Raw genomic sequence first — 20,051 nt, 5'->3', positions numbered from 1 at the left:
TTTACAGGTATTAATGGTGTTCTTAAAGTATTTAAAGGGGCACGGGTAATCATGAAAGCACAACGACTCAGTAATCTTTACAAGTTGATCGAGAGCACTTCAAAAGGTGGAGTTGTAGTAGCTGCAGCAAATTCCATCTCTACACGTGTGTGGCATGCTGGGCATGGCCACATGAGCAGGTAGGGCATAAAGGCTAAGACGCATAGACAAAGATACAGAGTAGGTGGAGTAGCCACCTGGAAGAAGAATTACACAACATAATCGCAAGATATTGGTAAGGTACATGGTCGACTCCAATATCGCATATGCTCTCATTACGGACGAAAGGGATCCATCTTCTATTCAAATGGCCCTAGGTGAGCCTGGTGCTGAGAAGTGGAAGGTGACTATAAATGATGTGATGAACTCGTTGTACCAAATCGACATATGGGAGCTGGTGGAGCTTCCAGTGGGCCAAAAAGTGATTGAATGCGGGTGGATCTTCAGGAGGATACAACATAGATACAGAGCGAGGTTGGTAACGAAGGGTTATGCTCAGAGAGAAGGGATCGACTTCTCAGAGATATTCACGTCGACGGTGTAGCAGGTGTCTATTAGATCCGTGATTGGCGCTGGTTGGCCAATGCGATCTCGAGCTGAAAGGATGGATGTGGAGTCTGCACTTCTGTATGGAAAATTGGAAGAACATATCTACATAAAGCAACCAGAGTGATTCGAAGTTAAATGGGTTGAGAAAAAGAGTTTGCAGGAGGTTATGGTACGACTTATCGCCTAGGAAGTGGTATAAAATTTGATTCATCCATGGTAAGTTAAGAATTATATGTTGATGACATATAGATCGTCAATCATGACTTGTTTGAAATCAATGTATTAAAGACTTTGTTAAGTGGGATGTTTAGGATGAAGGATCGAGGGGCTGCAAAGAAGGTTCTCGGCGGTGATATTCATAGAGACTGGAAGAGAAGCAGGTTTTAGTAATCACAGGTAGAATACCTTGTGTAGGTATTGATCAAGGATATGATGGACCAGGCAAAACTGGTGAGCATTCCTTGCGCAGCTCAATTCAAGGCTTTTCTCAGCATATGTCCCAAAACAGATAAGGAAAAGCAGGATGTCTCAAGAGCCTTATTTGAATGCGGTTGGCAGTGCATGACATGGTCTGTATTAGACCGGTTATTTCATAGGCAATCGTTGTTGTAAGCAAATACCCCAGCAAGCAACATTTGATGGCGATGAGATTGTTACTTCGATATATTCGATGTAAGAAGACTACGTCTTTACTTTTGGAAAGACAGGGACAAAGTTGGTTGGGTATGTGGATTTTGATTACACAGGTAGTGTGAACTCCAAAAAGTTGACTTCAGGTTACTCATTTATACTAGTGGGTGGAGAAATTAGTTGGATATCCATGTTACTCGACAGGCGCTTGAAGAAGGAGGCGTAACTCTAGAGAAGATTCACACCAGCGTGAATCCGGAAGACATAATCACTAAGGTCGTTCCAACAAAGAAGTTCAAGTTCTATGTAACTTCTCTGTGCTTGGCGATGGCGTAAAAGGAGAATGGAGTGTGCACGAGAAGCTATGCTGTGATGCAGAGATAAGAGAAGAGGTCTAGAAGCTACACGGTTAAAAATTGAAGACATTGTGGAAATTGTTATAAAACAGATGTCTTAAATCTTGGTTCACCGCAATACTCGACCAGTCGAGGGACTGACTCAACTAGTTGAAAGTCCCTTGGACTGGTCGAAGATAGTTCGACTTAAAGTCCAGCAATGAGGTATTTGGGATTTCTGGGGCACTCGAACAGTCGAGGGAGAGGCTCGACCAGTCGAAGCCCTCCTTCGACTAGTTGAGGGTTACGCAGACAATGCGCGGTTTGTGTGCGGACTGTATAAATTTAAGGTATTCCCCATCTATAAATAAGAGTCCATAGGGCCATTCTCAGGTATGTTTAGGCTTCCTAAAGATATTCCAAGGGTTTCTAAAAATGTTCTAGGGTTATCAAAGGATGTAGCAAGGGAAAGATTCGAGGTTATTCAAATCGGGTAAGTCATCTCTCTTTGTAATTTCTATTTTCATAGTAGATTTCTGTCGCTTTGTGTCGTGGTCTTTTCTTCAAAGGGTTTTCCTCATTAAATTTTTGTGTTCTCGTGTTTGTTTGGTGCTCTTGGATTGTTATTCTAGATTCATATCTGTGTGATTCCGCAGCACAAATCCCCAACACAACCTTTCTAAACCTTTTAGATTTTAAAGGATGTGAACTACGCATGACGACTTACATGCCATGGTTAAAGAAAGTTGGGAGGTAGAGGTTGCGGCATCCCCCATGTATAGATTATTTATAAAAATAAGATATTTGAAGGCTGTACTCAAACAATGGAACATTAATACTTTTGAAAATGTTTTCAAGAATTTTCAAGGAGCAGAAGAAGAGGTTAACTATGCTGAGTTTGCCCACCTCAATTCCATATTTGAGGAAGATAGTGAGATTAGATCAAGCAACAGCCATGTTCGCTAAGCCTAGGCTACAAGAAGAATTTTTTTTTGAAAGCAAAAAGTGAGAAATACGTGGCTTCACTAGGGTGACAAAAATACAAGATTCTTTCATGATTCAGCTATTGATAGGAAACACAAGTCCACAATTAAGAGGATTAAGCTCAAATCAGGTGTTTAACTGGAGTATGCTAATGAGATTACCATGGAGGCTAAAACATTGTACAAAAATCTCTTCTCCTCTGAAGGTATTGTTATTGAGCATTCTTGAAGGCATTCTACAAAAATCTCTTCTCCTCTGAAGGTATTGTAGTGAGCATTCTTGAAGGCATTCTGAGCTTAGTTACAGATTTGATGACTGATTGCTCCTCGACTCCCACTCACTCGACGAAGCTAGGGATGTTACATTCGATATCCCTCTAGATGGTGCTCCGGTCCGGATGGTTTCTTGAGGGCCTTCTTCACTTTGTGTTGGGATATCATAGGCAGAGAAATCTTCAACATGACATGTGACTTTTTTAAGGCAGCCATATTCCTCGATCTTTCTTATGTACTCTTGTATGTCTTATCCCTAAAAAGAAAAGCCCCAATCGCCTTCCTGAATTCAAGCCGGTCAGCCTGTGCAAATGTGTTTTCAAGATTTTTTTTCCAAGATTTTCACTACTACGCTGGCTAAGATTCTCCTCCACATTATCTCCAAAGAGTAAGGGGCTTTTATCCATGATAGATCAAGGGTAATATAATTTTCAAACTTGATATGGAGAAAGCCTATAATCGTCTTGAATGGGATTATGTATATAAGGCCCTTCGTATGTTTAGCATCAAGCATGAGTAGATTGAATTAGCTCAAAGGTGCTGAAAGGCCTGTTGGTTCTCAGTATTGATTATTGGCAAACTGACTGGTTTTTATCAATCCTCAAGAGGCCTGAAACAAGGAGATCCAATCTCTCCTGCAATATTTATCCTTGTAGCAGAAGGCTTAAGCTGAGGAATCAAGAACCTCATCGCATGCCATATCAACTATTATATTTGTGAATGGCAGGTGAAATTAGATTCAGATGATGATGACATTGCTATCTAAGTATGAGAAAGCTTATGGCGAAAAAATCAACTCCTCCAGGAGCTGTTTCGTTCTTCCAAAAAGGAAGACAGCTACAAGAGGACAGAAATTTGGCCAGCTTACAGGATTCAAACAAGCCAAGCTACCACTCATCTATCGGGGGGACCCTCTTGTCAAAGGAAAACTTAGGGCGGCCTTCCGATGATGCAGAAGATCACTTCTATGGCACCTGGCTGGAGAGGGAGACTCCTGAATCAAACAGGGAAAACCGTGTTGATCAAGCACATACTTTCAAGCTATCCAATGCATACCTTGGCAGCTTCCAACATTCCCAAAGTGATCTGCGAAAATATGGAATCAGCTTTTGATGGATTCTTTTGGGGCTATTCAGAAGGGGAGAGGAAAAGGCATTGGGTCTGGTAGGCTAGAATTTCTCTTCCGGTTGCTGAGGGAAGGCCAGGGATTAGGAGATTAAAGGATGTCATGCTCGCATTTCAGATTAAATCTCTCAACCAAGATTCGGGAACATTTCTGCCGGAAGCTCTATTCTATGGAAAGATCTCAGAAATGTACTACTCTTTACAGCATTAATATTTAACTATGGACCATCCATGATAGTGGCCAGAAAGACAGACAGATAATCTGACCGATAGATATCGATCAATCACTAAATTTAACCCTGATCATGTCCTTTGATAGTACTAAGATTTTGGCTGTTAGCACAGTGATATTATATACCTAGTACAAAATGCGAGATGATTTTTCCTTGTTCGAATCAGGATCAGCAGGCCCTTCTAATCGGATGTAATCGTACAGGATCCCTTGGAAGGGACTCGCACTTCTCGGCTGAGTAAGAAAGATTGTATTGCCTCCCCCCACAAGCAGGCAGCTCGGTATGTTGACATTGAACAGCCAGTAGAGCCCATGAATCCCATGTCTGGCGATCGAGTTGTCCCTGCCAAATAGTCCAGTTGTAAAGTGAGGCCGATTGGCTTTTGGGTCATTGAATCGAACCTACACCAAAAACATGAATCACATTAGTATGATACAGAGGACATTGGACAGTTTTGATTTGATTCTCCTCATTAAAATCAGTGTGAAAGATTATCCATATTCATATAGGGTGATGAGGATAATCCCATATAACTGTCTATGATCAGTGCAAGAGACGACTTAAGTCTGTGTTTGGGTGCACTATCAATTTTAATTGTGATTACTAGTCTAGTTTGAGGCTAGTCACCTCAATACATGATCACACTGAAAGTTTAAATTTCAATTCACTTGTAAATCCAAATGCCACTAGGTTATATTTATATGCATACTTGCAATTCAGATAGTGTAGCCGATGCAATCGCCAATCGCAATTTATAGGTCCCGCTTTGGGCGACAGTGTCGAGTGTGAATTTTATTTGCCATGTGGTTGCTTGGTATGATTTATCATCTTTCTTCCTGCAATGTAAGCATATAATCATGGTTATAACTACATTCACATGATCCAAAATCACAAATGCAATAAGTTTACATATGGCGTATGCAAACACGAGTGCTTGTTATGTGAACATGCACTCGAAAGGATAATGCAATGGTCCGCAATTGGTTAAGCAGCCTGTTTGCATGCTTGGAGTTTACAAATAAGGAATTCCCGGATCATCTCATTCATAAATTTGGGTGGCGGCTGTGTTTGGCCAGCCATGAAAATATTAACAAATCAAGTGATTTTAATTCTAATCCATCTGAATTGCTTCTGCGAATTGTGTGATCATGTACTGGGCCAAATCAGTGTAGAGAAAGAGAAATCGTGGAGTTTTCCTCTTCCAAACCATGATGTGGCATATTGTATTGATGGCCAAAAAAATACTTTTCAAAAAATATTCAATGTGCGAACGGATTCCTTGAAATTTTGCAACTGAAAGATGGTTATAGGAATCACACCTAGTGACCTGTGCATAGAACCAATCTTTTCGATAATCACTTACACCAACAGTGTAGACAAGATCATTGTTGGGATATAAATCAGCATACCTCTCCCATAAACCATACTGCCTAAACCTGCCAAGAGAAACTGAAGGTTTTACTAGTGTAATGAAATGAGGCAAAAATTGAAGCAGTTGGGAGTGGTCTAATCCAAGCACTAAAAATAACCCATATACTAACGAGTAACAACAATTAGGCCCGTTTGGATGCTCAATTGAACTGAATTGCAATTCAATTCATTACAGGGAAGATAACCCAAGTGGGGTTGGCACACGTTTTATTCACAATGACAACCAACCCTGATTGCAGTACCTTGCATTTCAAGTTGGACTCGAAATAATAGTAATCGAAATTTGGAGGCTCATTATCATGAATGGAGCTATCACAATTTAATTGGATTGAACAACCAAACGTGGCTTAATTGGATGGTTTTTATTCCAAATTACAATCTCATAACGTACAAATCGAAACCAAGATTTAAGAATCAAACAGTGGTTGGAAAGGATCAGCACTTACTTGTCAGGATGATTAATATAGAGTTTGTTAACATACATAGGATTAGGATCAGGAACGTAGAACTCGGCCGCAGAACGATCAGGGATACCGATCTCCCACAATGTGGGACCATCTCTTGGTGGTTCATATACCAGATCACCCAAGACAATATCACATCCTGGTTTCAATGTTAAAAAAGAAAAAGATGCAACAAACACAAGACCATTGAAACTTTATATGAGCCATGCTAATTGGAAAATCCTCACCACTCATTCAGTAAATCAAACACAAACAAAAAAACAGAAGCAAGAACTAAAACTAGGTGTTGTACGGGTCCTGCTCATTAGCAAATGCATAGTTGGAACAGAGGTCGGATCCACTTATTTTTGTAGGTTAAGCTAATCGACAACAGTGTGTGGGGCCCACCATGATGTGGTCATGAAATCCAATCCATCCATCATGTTCGGACCCTCAGTTCCTCCTTGGCACCCAAAATTTAGGGCAATCCCAAGTTCAAGTGGGTCACACTACAGGAAAAAGTTGGGATGGTGACAGCCACCATTAACAACCTTCTGGATAGTATGACATGCACACTCTGTTATGTATATGCCATCCAATCCATTCAGAAGAAGGGCTCCACCACAATCAATGACAACCCATATATCCAGCCATTCAAAAACTCAGGTGGGCCACACCACATCATTTTAGAGGTTTTAAGAACGATGTTACATGTTATGGCCCACACAAGTTTTGGATCGACCTAGTTTTGGGAGCCAAGGAGAACTCGAGAGCACACAAATGATTGATAGATTGGATGTCATGCATAAATTACAGTGGACCCCACACATCGCGTTGTAGGTCAAGCTCAACCACCAAATCTTTGTAGTGGATCTGGCCTCTCGAACAAGAGAAGGATTATGTGCATGTGGGGCCCAAGATCTGATCATCCAAACTGTTGAAATAATGGGCCTCACTAAGGATGGTGGATATCCAATATTCAAAGATCTGGACTCTTATATTATGGCTTCCTCACCACTACACATTTAGGAGAAGAAGAGATACAAGCACTGCAAACTCAAGAGAGAGAAGGCCAAATATCAAAGGGTGATAATCTTCAATCTACAATGAAGCGAAACATATCAATGGCTTAGATCCTTGAGCCATGGGCGCCACATGCACAAAATCGTACAGTTGCTGCCCATAAATCTCTTGATGCTAACCTTCGGTGATGGTAATTATCTCATCATTTCTGTAATCTCCTATAAAACCAGGCACCCATGCATACAGATTGTAGTCTCCAGTCCGGATGTGGTTGATGGAGAAAAACCCATCCGAGTCAGCTCTAGTCCAAAACTGATAGCCCTGAAAACAGAACACTGTCTAAGATACACCCTGAAATAGCATAATACCAAATGCATTTCATCAGTTCCGTGAATAGGCTAGTCTAGATCTGGACCATTGGTCAGGCCCAAGAAGGAAACACATTGAGAATGGCCTTATTCAATTACACAGCTATTTCCCATATTCGACCACCATTGAGACATGGCCTTATCCCATTACACAGGTGTTCATGTGGCCTAATCAATGGCAATCAACATGCTACATTTCATGGATTAAACCACTGACAAAAAATTGTTAAAATAAAAAATAATATCGCCTTGAGAGTGACCTTGCATTCTCTTTGCCATGATCCAACGGCTCCAGGTAAAGCGAGGCCCACATAGGCAGAGTCTGCAGATATATAATCCTCACTAAGGAACCTAAGAAAGAAATGCATGGTTATTATGCACACACTCAAATGGATTAAAAAAATAAAAAGCATGGTTGAAATGAAAATGTACTGCAAACCTGAGAAATTGCCAAAATGCCATACACATATACATACATACATACATACATAAATTTATTTTGATCCATGCTGATTGTGACAAAGGACGAAAATCCATACCGATCAATAACTAGTAATCTACCACTGATGGAGCCCCGTTGGTCAGAGTTAGGGAAATCCTCTGAAACTGGGAAATTGTACGGCCAGCTTTCAACTTCAAATGCCGTCTGATTTGGAGAAAAACGAAGAGAAGTATTAGTCATACGCTCTCTGAACAGAAACCGAAATATCAAAATAATGTTATAAATGGTCCAGATTATCTTGGTATTTCGTTTTCATATGCGTGTGCTGACATGTGTGTATGAGCTTATGACTCAGCATCTTGGACCAGCTTGTTGGTCCTGATTTGAGTCACTGACTCAGTCATGTCACCCGTGTTGAACTGGATCATGTCAAACGGAGTCTTGAGTCGACTGGGTCGAGTTGGACAGGACTCGGCTGAGTCTTCATACCTATGCACTAGAAAGTAACCAAGGATAAAAGCTACTAAGTTATGGAGCACTCACTATCTATACACATAGTAAGCGAGTACAATCTGAATCATCATAGAGGTCAGGTGAGATTAGGGACCGATTGATTTTTTTTTTTCTCCATTGAATGTCAACCATTGGTTGGACCAATTTGGAATCCTCAGAGTACTCTGATCAATGGCTATGATAGCCCAACTGCTGTGATTGAGGTACAGCCTATCAAAGGGCCACAATAATTTTCATGGTTGCGTACTAAAATGTGGACAGTACAATCAACAGATTTGGACTGTACATTTAGTTCACCCACACTTTATGGGACAAGGTAGAAACAATAACACCAATTGGACAACTCTAATCATCCAATAAGTAGCCCATAAGATAGATGATCAACATTGTTTATGGAAGAAAAGATCCAATCAACAATTTTGACCATCCATTTTGTGTGGACCATCGTCATTGTATTTTACTTTAGAGAAACACCTTGATCAAATGATCCTCACATTCTCTTCTCTTGCTTGCAGAAAGAATGGCAATAGAAAAGTGCACCAGCTTTTGGATGAATAAAACAATCTGATCGGTCTTAATTTTTCATGCTGGCCAATAAAGCATGGTCTGGACCTAATGAACAGTCCAGATTGCAAGATTAATTGAACTGTCCATGTGTTCGAGTGCAACTAGACCGCCACAAGTTTTTATTTATTTATTTTATTTTATTTTATTTTATTTTTTATTTTAAATGCTTACATTTTTCAGAGAAATAGAGAAATATGAACATATCAATCATCATCGGTGAATCCTAACCTGTAATTTTGCATCCTCCCAGAGTGAAAGCGGATCGGTTCCGGCCGGCCCCGAATTAACGTACATAAAAACCAGGCCAAACACTTTCTTCCATGGCTCTCCATTGGTGAATTTCGGTACTAGATCTTCCCCTGAGTAGTGCCCGCTCAGAAACACCTGAAGATCACAAGGCATCTCAGTTGATGATCGACAAATATTTTGAGTGAATGTGATGCGATTAGAGGGTCCTATGGAGTCTTCCGTCAATGGTGGTGATTGGCGTACCTACATGACATCAACTTGATCCAGACTGTCCATTTGGAAGGCTCTATGCGGCTGGACATAACATAATAAATGTTTTTGCTTGGATGGTCATCTCTATTGCATTGGATGACCATGGCCAATTGAATTTAGATTGTTAGTTTTCTGAACCATCCATTTGATGGCCAGGGATAATAAGATGGTTAAGATAATTGGATCTGTGACTTTTGTTTGGCCCATAGCCAATCTGTGGTGGAGTCCACGAGATTAGCTGTCAGGGTCAGGTTTACACAATGTGAGTGGGCCAAACAATCCACATCTGATAAAATATTGTCAAAGTTCACTTGGGTAAGGGTAAAACATGAACCCATAAAAAAAATATATAATAATAATAATAATAATAATAATAATAATAATAATAATAAGCTGAGACTGAAATGGGAAAGTGGGTCCCACTAGCTTGACCTTTTACATAGGTTATGGGATCAAGTGGGGCCAATCACCAATCGCCGTCACCATCAAGGATTCACCAATAGCTATCCATTGAGTATCCATAACAAACTTACTAAAATGGAATGGCATGCTTGCATTGAAGAAAGATGTGGGGCTTACAGATAGGGTAGTGGGGCCCACATGGGAGGTCAGGTTCTGCTTGAGAGGCCCACCAGTTCTGAACTCATCACTTGGTGTGATGTTCCAGAAGCCCACAGGAGGATCAAAACATATCCAACCGTGTACCTTGATGTCCTTATTCTCACACGAGTACTGATACTTGTCATCCACCTGTGCATGATAGCATTGTGCAAATATGATCAATAGTTCAAATTCAGCAAACAACTGCCCACTTATCTGATGGTTAATATGGTCTATCGAATGTGAACTTTGGGTTATAACCAATCCCAAGTGAGGCCGATGATTTGGATGGTTTGGATTGAAGTACCTGCCTGATATAAAGGTAGAATTTGCTCTTACCTCTCCTCGAAGGTCTGGATGGATTGGATTTATCAAATGAACGGGTTCTATGTATGCTAACGGTTGGCCTTGTGGGGATTCACGATCATCTGGCATGGGCATGATTCTTTGTCTATCGTCTGATATGGCCATGTAGTGAAACCTAGAATTTCAACATTGACAAGGTGACATCATTCACAAATTTGAGCATTCATAGGGGGGGCCATACCAAGTAAGGCCATGGCTAAAAAAGTCAGTTCGATCAGACAATCCCAACCATCCAATTTTGTTCATCTTATGAATGTTCAAGGCTGAAAGGCCGAGGCGGGCCACACATGCTTATTCATGTTCAAATAAACTTTTTCATATTTTTTAAGAATATGAAAAATAAATTCTAGAAATTTTCAAGTGGGATCCATGTCCTACTAATTCCACTATATAGTTGCCAAAAGTGGGGCCACGTCCAACATAGATCTCAATGTTTCAAATCAGCTGCATTTGTATTTGAATAAGGATCATTTGGACCGTCCAATTTATGAACCCTGCTTGGATGAGCCACAATGCGTACATCACATCGGCTGGATAATCCTATCCGTGTGATCAGCAACCTTTAAACGGATGGTTCGAAGCAAAAATGGCCAACGATCATCTTGGTAGGGAAGAAAGGGGATTAGGACTTATCCATCGGTGCAATTATCATATAGCCATGCACCAAAGGCAGGGCCAACTAGACAAACAATCTGGATCATTTGATCAAGCAGCCAAGTGGGCACCATCATGGAATTTGGACAGGATCATACAGATAAGAAGGCGAGAGTGGAAGGTGTAAGGTCTTTGTTACTTGTCCTTTCGAAGCTTGAAAGCTATCCGAGTTTCACTGAGCTTGAAATCAGGCCACCCTTGCAAGTGCTCATAAATGGCGTATGAGTAGAAACCGGAGGACCCACGAAGCACTATAAACCTGCAAGTTCATTTCATTACACTTGTACTTTAGTACTAATCTTTGTAAGGCCTTAAATGGTCCGGGCCGAACTGGGCTCAGCAAAGGTCCAGCTTGCCTGGGGCTGGAATCTTGCCAGTCTAAGTAAGGGTGGCAATGGGTCAGGTCTCCCTGTTGGTCCTGACCCACTTTCGAGGTGGGTTCAAGGCAAGCTAAATGGGTAGCAGGTCAGGCTCGGGCTAGAAATGTGATCTGTTTAGATAAACAGGTTGGGCTTGGGTTGAACTAGACGATCCGACGTACAACCTGAAAAAAAAAAAAAAAAAAAGGGAAGAAGAAGAGGAGGAAGAAGAAGAAGAAGAAAAGTATAGAGGATTTATTTATTATTATTTTTTTGTTAGCCCAACCTATTTACAATTCTATGGATTGGGAGGATAACGGGTCATGGGTTGGGTTTAGGTAAGAAATTTTGGCCCATTTAGTAAATGGGTTGGGCTTCTAATGACCCTGACACCGGTTCGAACCCAACCCATCCCCACCTCTAGATCCGAGGTGCCTTTGGGCTGAGCCTGGTACGATGTTGTATGGCTGAATACCTGCGCACTGTTTCCTAACTAGCAGGCTGAGCCTAGACAGACCCACTTTCACCTCTACAAAATATTGGGTATCAAACCTAAGGCGATCAACCAGCCAGACTCAGGTGGACTGAGGTCCAGGGCAGCCCATCTGAATTTTGGGCCAGAGATTCATAATTGGTCCTGGCCAGCTTTCAAGGTGGGTTGAACTAAGCTAAATGGGTAGCAGGTTGGGCTCGGGCTAGAAATGTGATTCGTTCAAATAAATGGGTCGGGCTTGGGTTGGACCCTACCTGACCCAACCTGCCCATATAGGTTATCAATTGGTTAGGCCACATGACCTGACCCACAACCTGAAACAAAATAAAGAAGAAAGTATAGATGATTATTTTATTTTATTTTTTTAATGTCTGCACATATCCACTGTATGGACTAGTTTGTGCATAGCCTTAGTGTTGTTTTCCATTCTTAAACCTGAGCTGGGTTGTAGCAGGTTGGGTTGGGTCAGTCCAGCTGGACCCATTTACAAATAAATGAATCAGGTTAGGCTTGAACGGCTCAGGTGGTAAGAGGGTAATGGGTTGTGGGTTGGGTTTAGGCAATAATTCTTGGCCCATTTAGTAAATGGGTTGGGCTTGTAATGACCCTGAAAGCAGTTTGAACCTGACTCATTGCCACCTCTAGATCCAACATGCCTTTAGGCTGAGCCTGGTACTCTATAGTATGGCCCAACACCCACGCCCCATTTCTTAGCTATTGGGCTGACCCCAGACAGACCCACTTTCACCTCTACAAAGCAGTGTTTTAAATAGCGTGTAGCGTATAGTGTGGCGTTTGTCCTCTATAGCGCGTAACGTAAGCTACACGATACTTGATATTTTTTAATTAAAATAATAGAAAATTATGATAACATTTACAAATGCATCATTCCTATGAGTTTTTACTTTGAATCTACATTGCCAACCACATATTTCCTTGCAAAATCTGTCTTTTTGCCTTCAGACATCTCTAAGTGTGGCCTCTTTTTTAATTTATTGAAACAGCACAAATTTACAATATGGACCACAATTTGGATGGTACGGATTGATCCAAGTGCTCTATCCATGATATGGACCACAATTTGGATGGTCTAGATTGATCTAATGTAGTGCCACATGTGATGAGGATGAGTCACCACCATTTTAAAATAGGTGTTGAACAAGCATAGAAGAAAAACTAGAGAGAGAGAGAGAGATTTCAGGTAGCATATGCTACTTGCGCTACATGCTACACTACGCAACATGTAGGATATGATACATGCTCTGTAGCTTATGCTACATGCCCCGTAGCTTACGCTACCTGCATACACTATGTAGAGTTTTAGCTACGCTACGAGCACTAAAACACTGCTACAAAGTATTGGATATCAACCTTAGAGCTATCAACTGGCCAGACTTGGATGCACTGAGGTTCAGGGCAGTCCATTTATATATCGTGCCTGAAATTTACAACTGGTACTGCAGGCTGAAATCTAGGTCTAAGCCATGGAAGATGTAAATGGGCTTATATCGGGCTCATGCAGGCTTTGATATAAAATTCCATTGAATTTGAGCTGGGGTCTAGCCCATATATGTTCTGGACCATCATGGCATGGCTCGATTGCCCAATGGGCCCAGCCCGGCCCATTGACGGCCATCATTAAAATGAGGATATGATAAGAAGGGATGCACCTTTTGTCAATGTTGAGGGGAATAAGGACCCCTTTGAGGGATGGGTCCCATGTCCTTGTAAAGGAGACTTCCACCTGGTTTTCATCTTCACGTATCACCTTAAAACTAGTCCCCTTTATCCTGCCAAACATAAATAGATTATCTTTCTCTTTGTTAATATGATATAATTAGAAAGACAATCCCAGTAAGCATGAAACAAGTGCCTTGATGGCATGATCCTTGGTAAAAGAGTTCATACTGAATTCCCTTGCACAGATGGGTGTGGGTTGTGGGGCACTGACTTACCTTTGTTGGCACACTATGTTCCATCCTTGATCAGTCTGATCACAACCATCAAGTGGTTAAACCTTATGTAGGGTGGGCCACATACTTTTCATTCTCTAAGAGAGAGAGAGAGAGAGAGATCTTACACATCAAAGATCCCTGGGCCTCCAGGCTCACTCCAGTAGACATCCCAATAGCCTCTGTTAACTTCTTTATTACGAACTTCTAGCAAATTATCAACACCGTTGTATCGTATGCCAGTCACAATCCCATCCGGCTTTGACAATGTTACTCGAAGGATGCCATTATCGATCACCACCTGCATGTCCATGTTTCAATCACTAGCGTCCACTAATGAAAATGTTCATAAAAAGAGGGGGGGGGGGAACCCCAGAAAGAATGGTTCAAGTTAGGTTGCAACAGAGCTGGGCTTTCATCGGCCTGGCCCAAGTCTAACCCTGGTTGGAGCTCAATTACTAATAGGGTTGGAATGGGCTTTCCATTGTATAAAGGCCCAAATTAGGCCCATAATCACAGACTTATTTACCATTGATGGGCCGCATATTTGTCTGTTGGCCCTAGACCATCCTAAGCCCATTTCTCAGCTCAATAGCCACGCTAGGCCTGAGCTCAGCTCCTTGGCTCATTGTTTGTCATATGCATGAATCGCTACACGCAACCAATCAAGTACGGGTCCACAAGATAACCAAGTGGCAGTCCCTACAATTGGATGATTTTTACCTTGCCCTGTTCGTTGGTGGGCCTTTTTGGAATTTTGATGGCTCGTTGTATTAATACAATCAATTATCGCATAATTCATTAGGCTAAGAAATATTGTTTAATGTGTTTTTTTTTTTTTTTAATAGGGAGAACCTAATTATATTTATAATTGTTAGAGTGAGTGGTATTACAGTCGGGTATTGAAGTGGAGGTATAATAGTATGTTTACCATTTCAGATTGCAAGAGAGAGATCATTGGGAGGAGAAGCATTTGCAATGTCTACTGTTGACAAGTCAAACGGGACAGGACAATGAGTTTCACTACTTTCTTGCTCTATTGCTCTTAATGATCTTGTTTCATATCGAAGATTGGTTGACAAGCTCATTTATTTGTTTATCACCTACCTTAATATAGCTTATGCCGTCAGTGTGGTCAGTTAGTTTATGTAGGCACCATGTTCGCATCACCTTGATGCAGTCTATCTCATACTTCGTTATGTGAAGTCAACCTCGGGAAATGGACTTGTTTATACTAATCATGTACATATGCAAATACGCGCTTAATGTGATATTGATTGGGCATGTTCTACCAATGATAGTGCTCAACTACAGGCTTTTGTAAGTTCTTTGGCAGTAATTTAGTTTCTTGCAAAAGTAAAAGCAGTCAGTTGTTGCTCGTTCTTTTGCAGAAGCTGAATATCGGTCAAGAGGACATGCCACTAGTGAGGTCTTGTGGTTATGGTCATTTCTTTCCGAGTTGGGTGTTTTGCTTACTAAGTCTATTACCCTTTTTTGTGACAATCAAGCAACGATTTATATCACCTCAAATCTGGTATTTCACAAGCATACTAAATATATAAAAGATTGTCACTTTGTGCGAGAGAAATTGTTAGCTGGCATTATCAGTACTCCTCACCTTTCTTCTAAGGATCAACTAGCAAATATTTTCACTAAAATAGTCATTGGGATACGTTTGCCCGATATTATATTCAAGTTGGGCAAGTGTGACCTCTATGCTCCAACTTGAGGGAGAGTATTAGAGCAAGTGGTGTGCATTGTAGTGTTTAGTCCTTTGAACTACCAAACAATTTCATCAAGGATTGAAAGGAACTTACAATGGAAAATAAACTTAATAAACGCAACCTTTAATAATTACTCATAATAAAAGGCAGTAATGAACATAGCGGCATGACGAGTAGATTTGGATGGTTGAGTGCTACTAACATGTGGTCGAATGCAGCTACGAAAAGGACCGGCACGCCGCTATAACAAGGCAGCAGCAAAACTCAGCTAAACCACTGTTGGAGGGAGTTGCTATGATGGGGCAGCTACACCCCGCTAGCGCACTAAAAGTGGTTGAACGTTGTGGCTAGAATGCCACTGGAAGCAGCTGGATAATGCTCATGGGTGGTTGGAGCAAGCAGGAAACAATGATGAAGGTTGGTAGTGATGGGCTTAGTCATTATGCAATGGTTGTGTGGCGTGCAGCTGCTGTTGGGGAACCGTGGAAGCACACAGAGATGAATCAAACAAAGTACTCCAATCGCACAACCAAGTTCAAACACAAACTAACCAAATTTTAACATGGAAAAACCCTTACGGGAAAAACCACGGTACAAAGCGACAGTAATACACTATGAAAGCAACAATTACAAGAGTTAGAGATTACCAATTCGAACAAGCCTTGAATCTCCCTCACAAGCCCAAGCTATGCCCTTGAAACCTTGGGAACGAACTAGAAAGCCCCCCTCTCAAACTCCCAAATCCCGATTACACCCATATATATAGCTTGCATGAGAATCACAATTGAAATAGGAAACAAATCCCGCACTTACGCAATTCTGTGCATACGCTCAATGACACCTTCGATGGCATCGAACACCTTCAATGTCATCGAGTAGAACACCAATTCGTTCAAATAACTAAACATGGATTTTCTTTCCATTGCTTGAAGTTCTCAAAAATATCATATTTACTTTTCATAAAATAAACCCACATTTTTTCTGGAATAGTCGTCAATGAAGGTGACAAACCATGACAACCCTCCACCAGAAACCACGGGCGCCGACCCTCATACATTTGAATGCACATAATCAAGAACGCCCTTAAAAATATCTATATCAGCTCTCCCCCGATAAAGATATCTATATCAACAGATGCTATTGCATATCGTCGGTGCAAACTGTCTGGGATATCAGATGCATTAAGAACCTGAATGATGAAGAAATCAAGGAATTTATAGACCTTCAGGACTGCATTTCAAAGACTATGCCTCTCATTTCCCAGTCTAACAATATTGGGTGGTCTCTGGATAAGTCAGGCTCTTTCTCCATGAAGTCCCTGTACACTCTCATATATCCTGCAGTGCATGCTTATTGTCTCGCCAATCCTTTCATCTGGAAATACCCGGTTCCTCCTAAATTCATCTGCTTCAGATGGCTCGCGGGTCACAATAGAATCCTTACGGTAGATAACTTGGCTAAGAGAGGCATGCAGATCGTAAATATCTGTTTGTGTTGTATGTGGGAGGCTAAATCTGTTAATCATCTGCTGGTTCATTGTTCTTTCTTTTCACCAATTTGGACTGATCTCTATCAGAGGTTTTCGGTTTCTTGGTGCGCCCCTGACTCTGCTGCCGAGTTCCTATCCTCTTAGAATGGCCTTAAGCTTGGGAAGCTCAAATCCGTTATTTAGAGCATGGTAATCCTTGCCATTTGGTGGGCTATTTGGACTAAAAGAAGTGAGAGATGTTTCAACGACAATTCTTCCTCTGTTACATCTGTGGGTTCTAGGGCAAAGAAGATGGTTATCGAATGGGCTATTAATGTTCAGGATCTGTTAAATTTTGATTTTAACTTTTTAGGTGGCTAGGGCTCTTCTGTTATCTTCACCTCTTTTTCTATTTGCTTTTCTCCTTTTCTTTCATTTGTATCCTCTTTCCCTTTTTAATGCATTTTTAGTTTGTTGCCTTAAAAAAATAATAATAATAATAAATTTTAAAAAAAAAAACCCTTACATACATGTTTTCCAGACAACATTGATTGTTTACCATATATACAATGCTAACATATACTCAAATCAAAACTTTTAAAAACTGAAATCAAACAACGGTCAAAAAGTTCATTCATGCCTCGCTCGCTCATGTGGCCCAAGCGTGCATGTCACATACGTGCAGACGTGAAATCCGCTATAAACATTACAGCTCTATCCGATGAAGTGCTCTCAATCAACTCGTAAAGATTTTCGTTCTTTTGTGCCTTCATGACTATGAGTGTCTCCTTTGAAACTTTAACGATATGATCGACTCCGGTGAATTTGCACCCTAGTCTCTCGAGTGCTCCATGAGATATCAGACTCTTCCTCAAATCAGGAATGTGTCTCACCTTGGTCAAGATACACTCCATGCTATCAAACATCTTGATGCACACTGATCCAACACCCACCACTTTACAGGCATTATCATTTCCCAAAAAGACTTGCCCCTATCGCACTCACTGTAACTGGTGAACCAACTCCAATGAGGAGTCATCTGGTACGAAACTCCATATCCAAAATCCATTCTCCGTCGAAGTACCCAGATTTTGATGTAGTCAGCACGTCACTACCATTCATCTCCTCACTAGATTCTGTTGTGTTGGTCTCCCTGGAAGAACTCTCTGAATTCTCTTTTCTTGCCTTAGGATTTGTGCAATCATTCTTCATGTACCCAAACATCCCACAATTCTAGCACTTCAACTTTCCTTTGTCATTGCCCTTAGATTTGGACCTCAATCGTGAAAATCCATTGTCCCATTTAGAATTTTGCCTGCTTATAACTAGTGCATCTGTATAAGTCCCCACATCACCATTTTTCTTTATCATCGCCTTCGACTAAAGGGTTGAGATAATGGCCTTAACGCTAATGGTCGTTATACCGGTGCACATCGAGTCCTTGAACGACTCATACGAAGCCGGGAGAGAATTCAATAGGAAGCATACATGATCCTCATCTTTCATTGTTTCTTCCACATCCATCAATTTACAAATTAACTTGTTAAAGTTACTAATGTGGGCCCCAACATCAGCACCCTCCGCCATATTCAGATTGAACAACTGAAGCTTCAAGTACAAACGATTTTCAAGAGATTTATTCGCATAAATGTTCTCTAATTTCGCCCATGTAGTTGCTGCAATTTTCTCTCTTATGACATTGTAGAGGACCTCCTACGATAAACATAATTGGATAGAGGTTCTCGCTTTCTCATCCATCTTATTCTATTCATTTTCAGTCATAGATTCCGGTCGCTTCTCAAGGAGAACATCGTCCAAACCTTGTTGAACTAGGAGACCAGTCATCTCGACCTTCCATAGTTCAAAAATATTTTTCAACATCGAACTTCTAATTAGATGCTATCGATACTATGCTTTCAGATTCAAACTACTTCCCAACGTTATCTCTAGTGTCACTTGTTGGGGAACCACAGAAGCACACAAAGATGAATCAAGCAAAGTACTCCAATTGCATAGTCAAGTTCAAACACAAACTAACCGAATTTTAACGTGGAAAAACCTTTGTGGGAAAAAACCAAGGCACAAAACGACAGTAATGCACCTTTGAAAGCAGAAATTATAAGAGATAGAGATTACCGATTCGAACAAGCCTCGAATCTCCCTCGCAAGCCCAAGCTATGCCCTTGAAACCCTAGTAATGAATTAGAAATCCCCCTCCCAATCTCCCAAATCCCGATTACACTCATATATAGCTTGCATGAGAATCACAATCAAAATAGGAAACAAATCCCGCGCTTATGCAATTTAGTGCATACGCTCGATGACACCTTCGATGGCATTGACGACCTGTTGATGGCATCGAACACCTTCGATGTCATCGAATACAACACCAATTCTTTCAAACGACTAAACATGGATTTCTATATTTTTCCCATGGCATCTTCGATGGGACTTTGATGGCATCGACAGCCCATCGATGGCATCGAGCATAACACTACAAAGTGTCCAGCAACCAACATGGGATTTCCAGATTTTCTCGATGGCATCGAGCAGCTGTCGATGGCATCGAACAGCCTGTCAATGGCATTGACAGACCTTGTTGCTGAATGATTTGAGACATCAACAACAGCCGCACCTCTGCGGTGATGGAGATAGCTGCTTCGCGGTGATGGTGCGACGCAGGTGGGACGATGCGGGGGTCGGTGGTGGAAGATGGGACAGGGGTGGCTTATGGGTTTGTGGCAGTGGCGTGGTGAAGAAAATGGGACAGGGGTGGCTTATGGGTTTGTGGAAGTGGCGTGGTGAAGAAAATGGGACAGGGGTGGCTTATGGGTTTGTGGCAGTGGCGTGGTGAAGAAAATGGGACAGGGGTGGCTGATGGGATCGTAGTGATGGTGTGGCAGTGGACGGAGGCAGAGAAGAAAAGGGGACAAGGGTGGTTGATGGTGATGGTGATGATGGTGGTCGTGCGGCGGGCAGC

General features: G+C 41.4%; 1 protein-coding gene across 11 annotated transcripts in view; it reads right to left on the bottom strand.

Annotated features, from left to right (window-relative positions):
- Positions 1-20,051, bottom strand: part of LOC131229304 (uncharacterized) — a 77,073-nt gene that overhangs the window by 56,421 nt on the left and 601 nt on the right. The window contains exons 3-15 of one of the 11 annotated variants that reach the window (XM_058225213.1): positions 14,008-14,180; positions 13,598-13,717; positions 11,215-11,334; positions 10,395-10,536; positions 10,035-10,205; positions 9,183-9,338; positions 7,921-8,078; positions 7,693-7,783; positions 7,244-7,385; positions 6,045-6,201; positions 5,487-5,603; positions 4,877-5,003; positions 4,123-4,568 (exon numbers count right to left, since the gene is read on the bottom strand). The exons of 1 other annotated variant lie outside the window; for it this stretch is intronic. In XM_058225213.1, the coding sequence (XP_058081196.1) occupies positions 4,293-4,568; positions 4,877-5,003; positions 5,487-5,603; positions 6,045-6,201; positions 7,244-7,385; positions 7,693-7,783; positions 7,921-8,078; positions 9,183-9,338; positions 10,035-10,205; positions 10,395-10,536; positions 11,215-11,334; positions 13,598-13,717; positions 14,008-14,180 (1,950 nt within the window). In that variant the 3' untranslated portion in view covers positions 4,123-4,292. Of the gene's footprint in view, positions 1-4,122; positions 4,569-4,876; positions 5,004-5,486; positions 5,604-6,044; positions 6,202-7,243; positions 7,386-7,692; positions 7,784-7,920; positions 8,079-9,182; positions 9,339-10,034; positions 10,206-10,394; positions 10,537-11,214; positions 11,335-13,597; positions 13,718-14,007; positions 14,181-20,051 lie in introns of those variants that run through there. 9 more of the 11 variants (XM_058225214.1, XR_009163253.1, XM_058225220.1 and 6 more) reach the window with 9 other exon arrangements.

The sequence above is a fragment of the Magnolia sinica genome, chromosome 16, assembly GCF_029962835.1.
Source record: "Magnolia sinica isolate HGM2019 chromosome 16, MsV1, whole genome shotgun sequence".
Classification (NCBI taxonomy): domain Eukaryota; kingdom Viridiplantae; phylum Streptophyta; class Magnoliopsida; order Magnoliales; family Magnoliaceae; genus Magnolia; species Magnolia sinica.
Note: the sequence above shows the minus strand (reverse complement) of the source record. Positions and strands in the feature narration are given on the sequence as shown.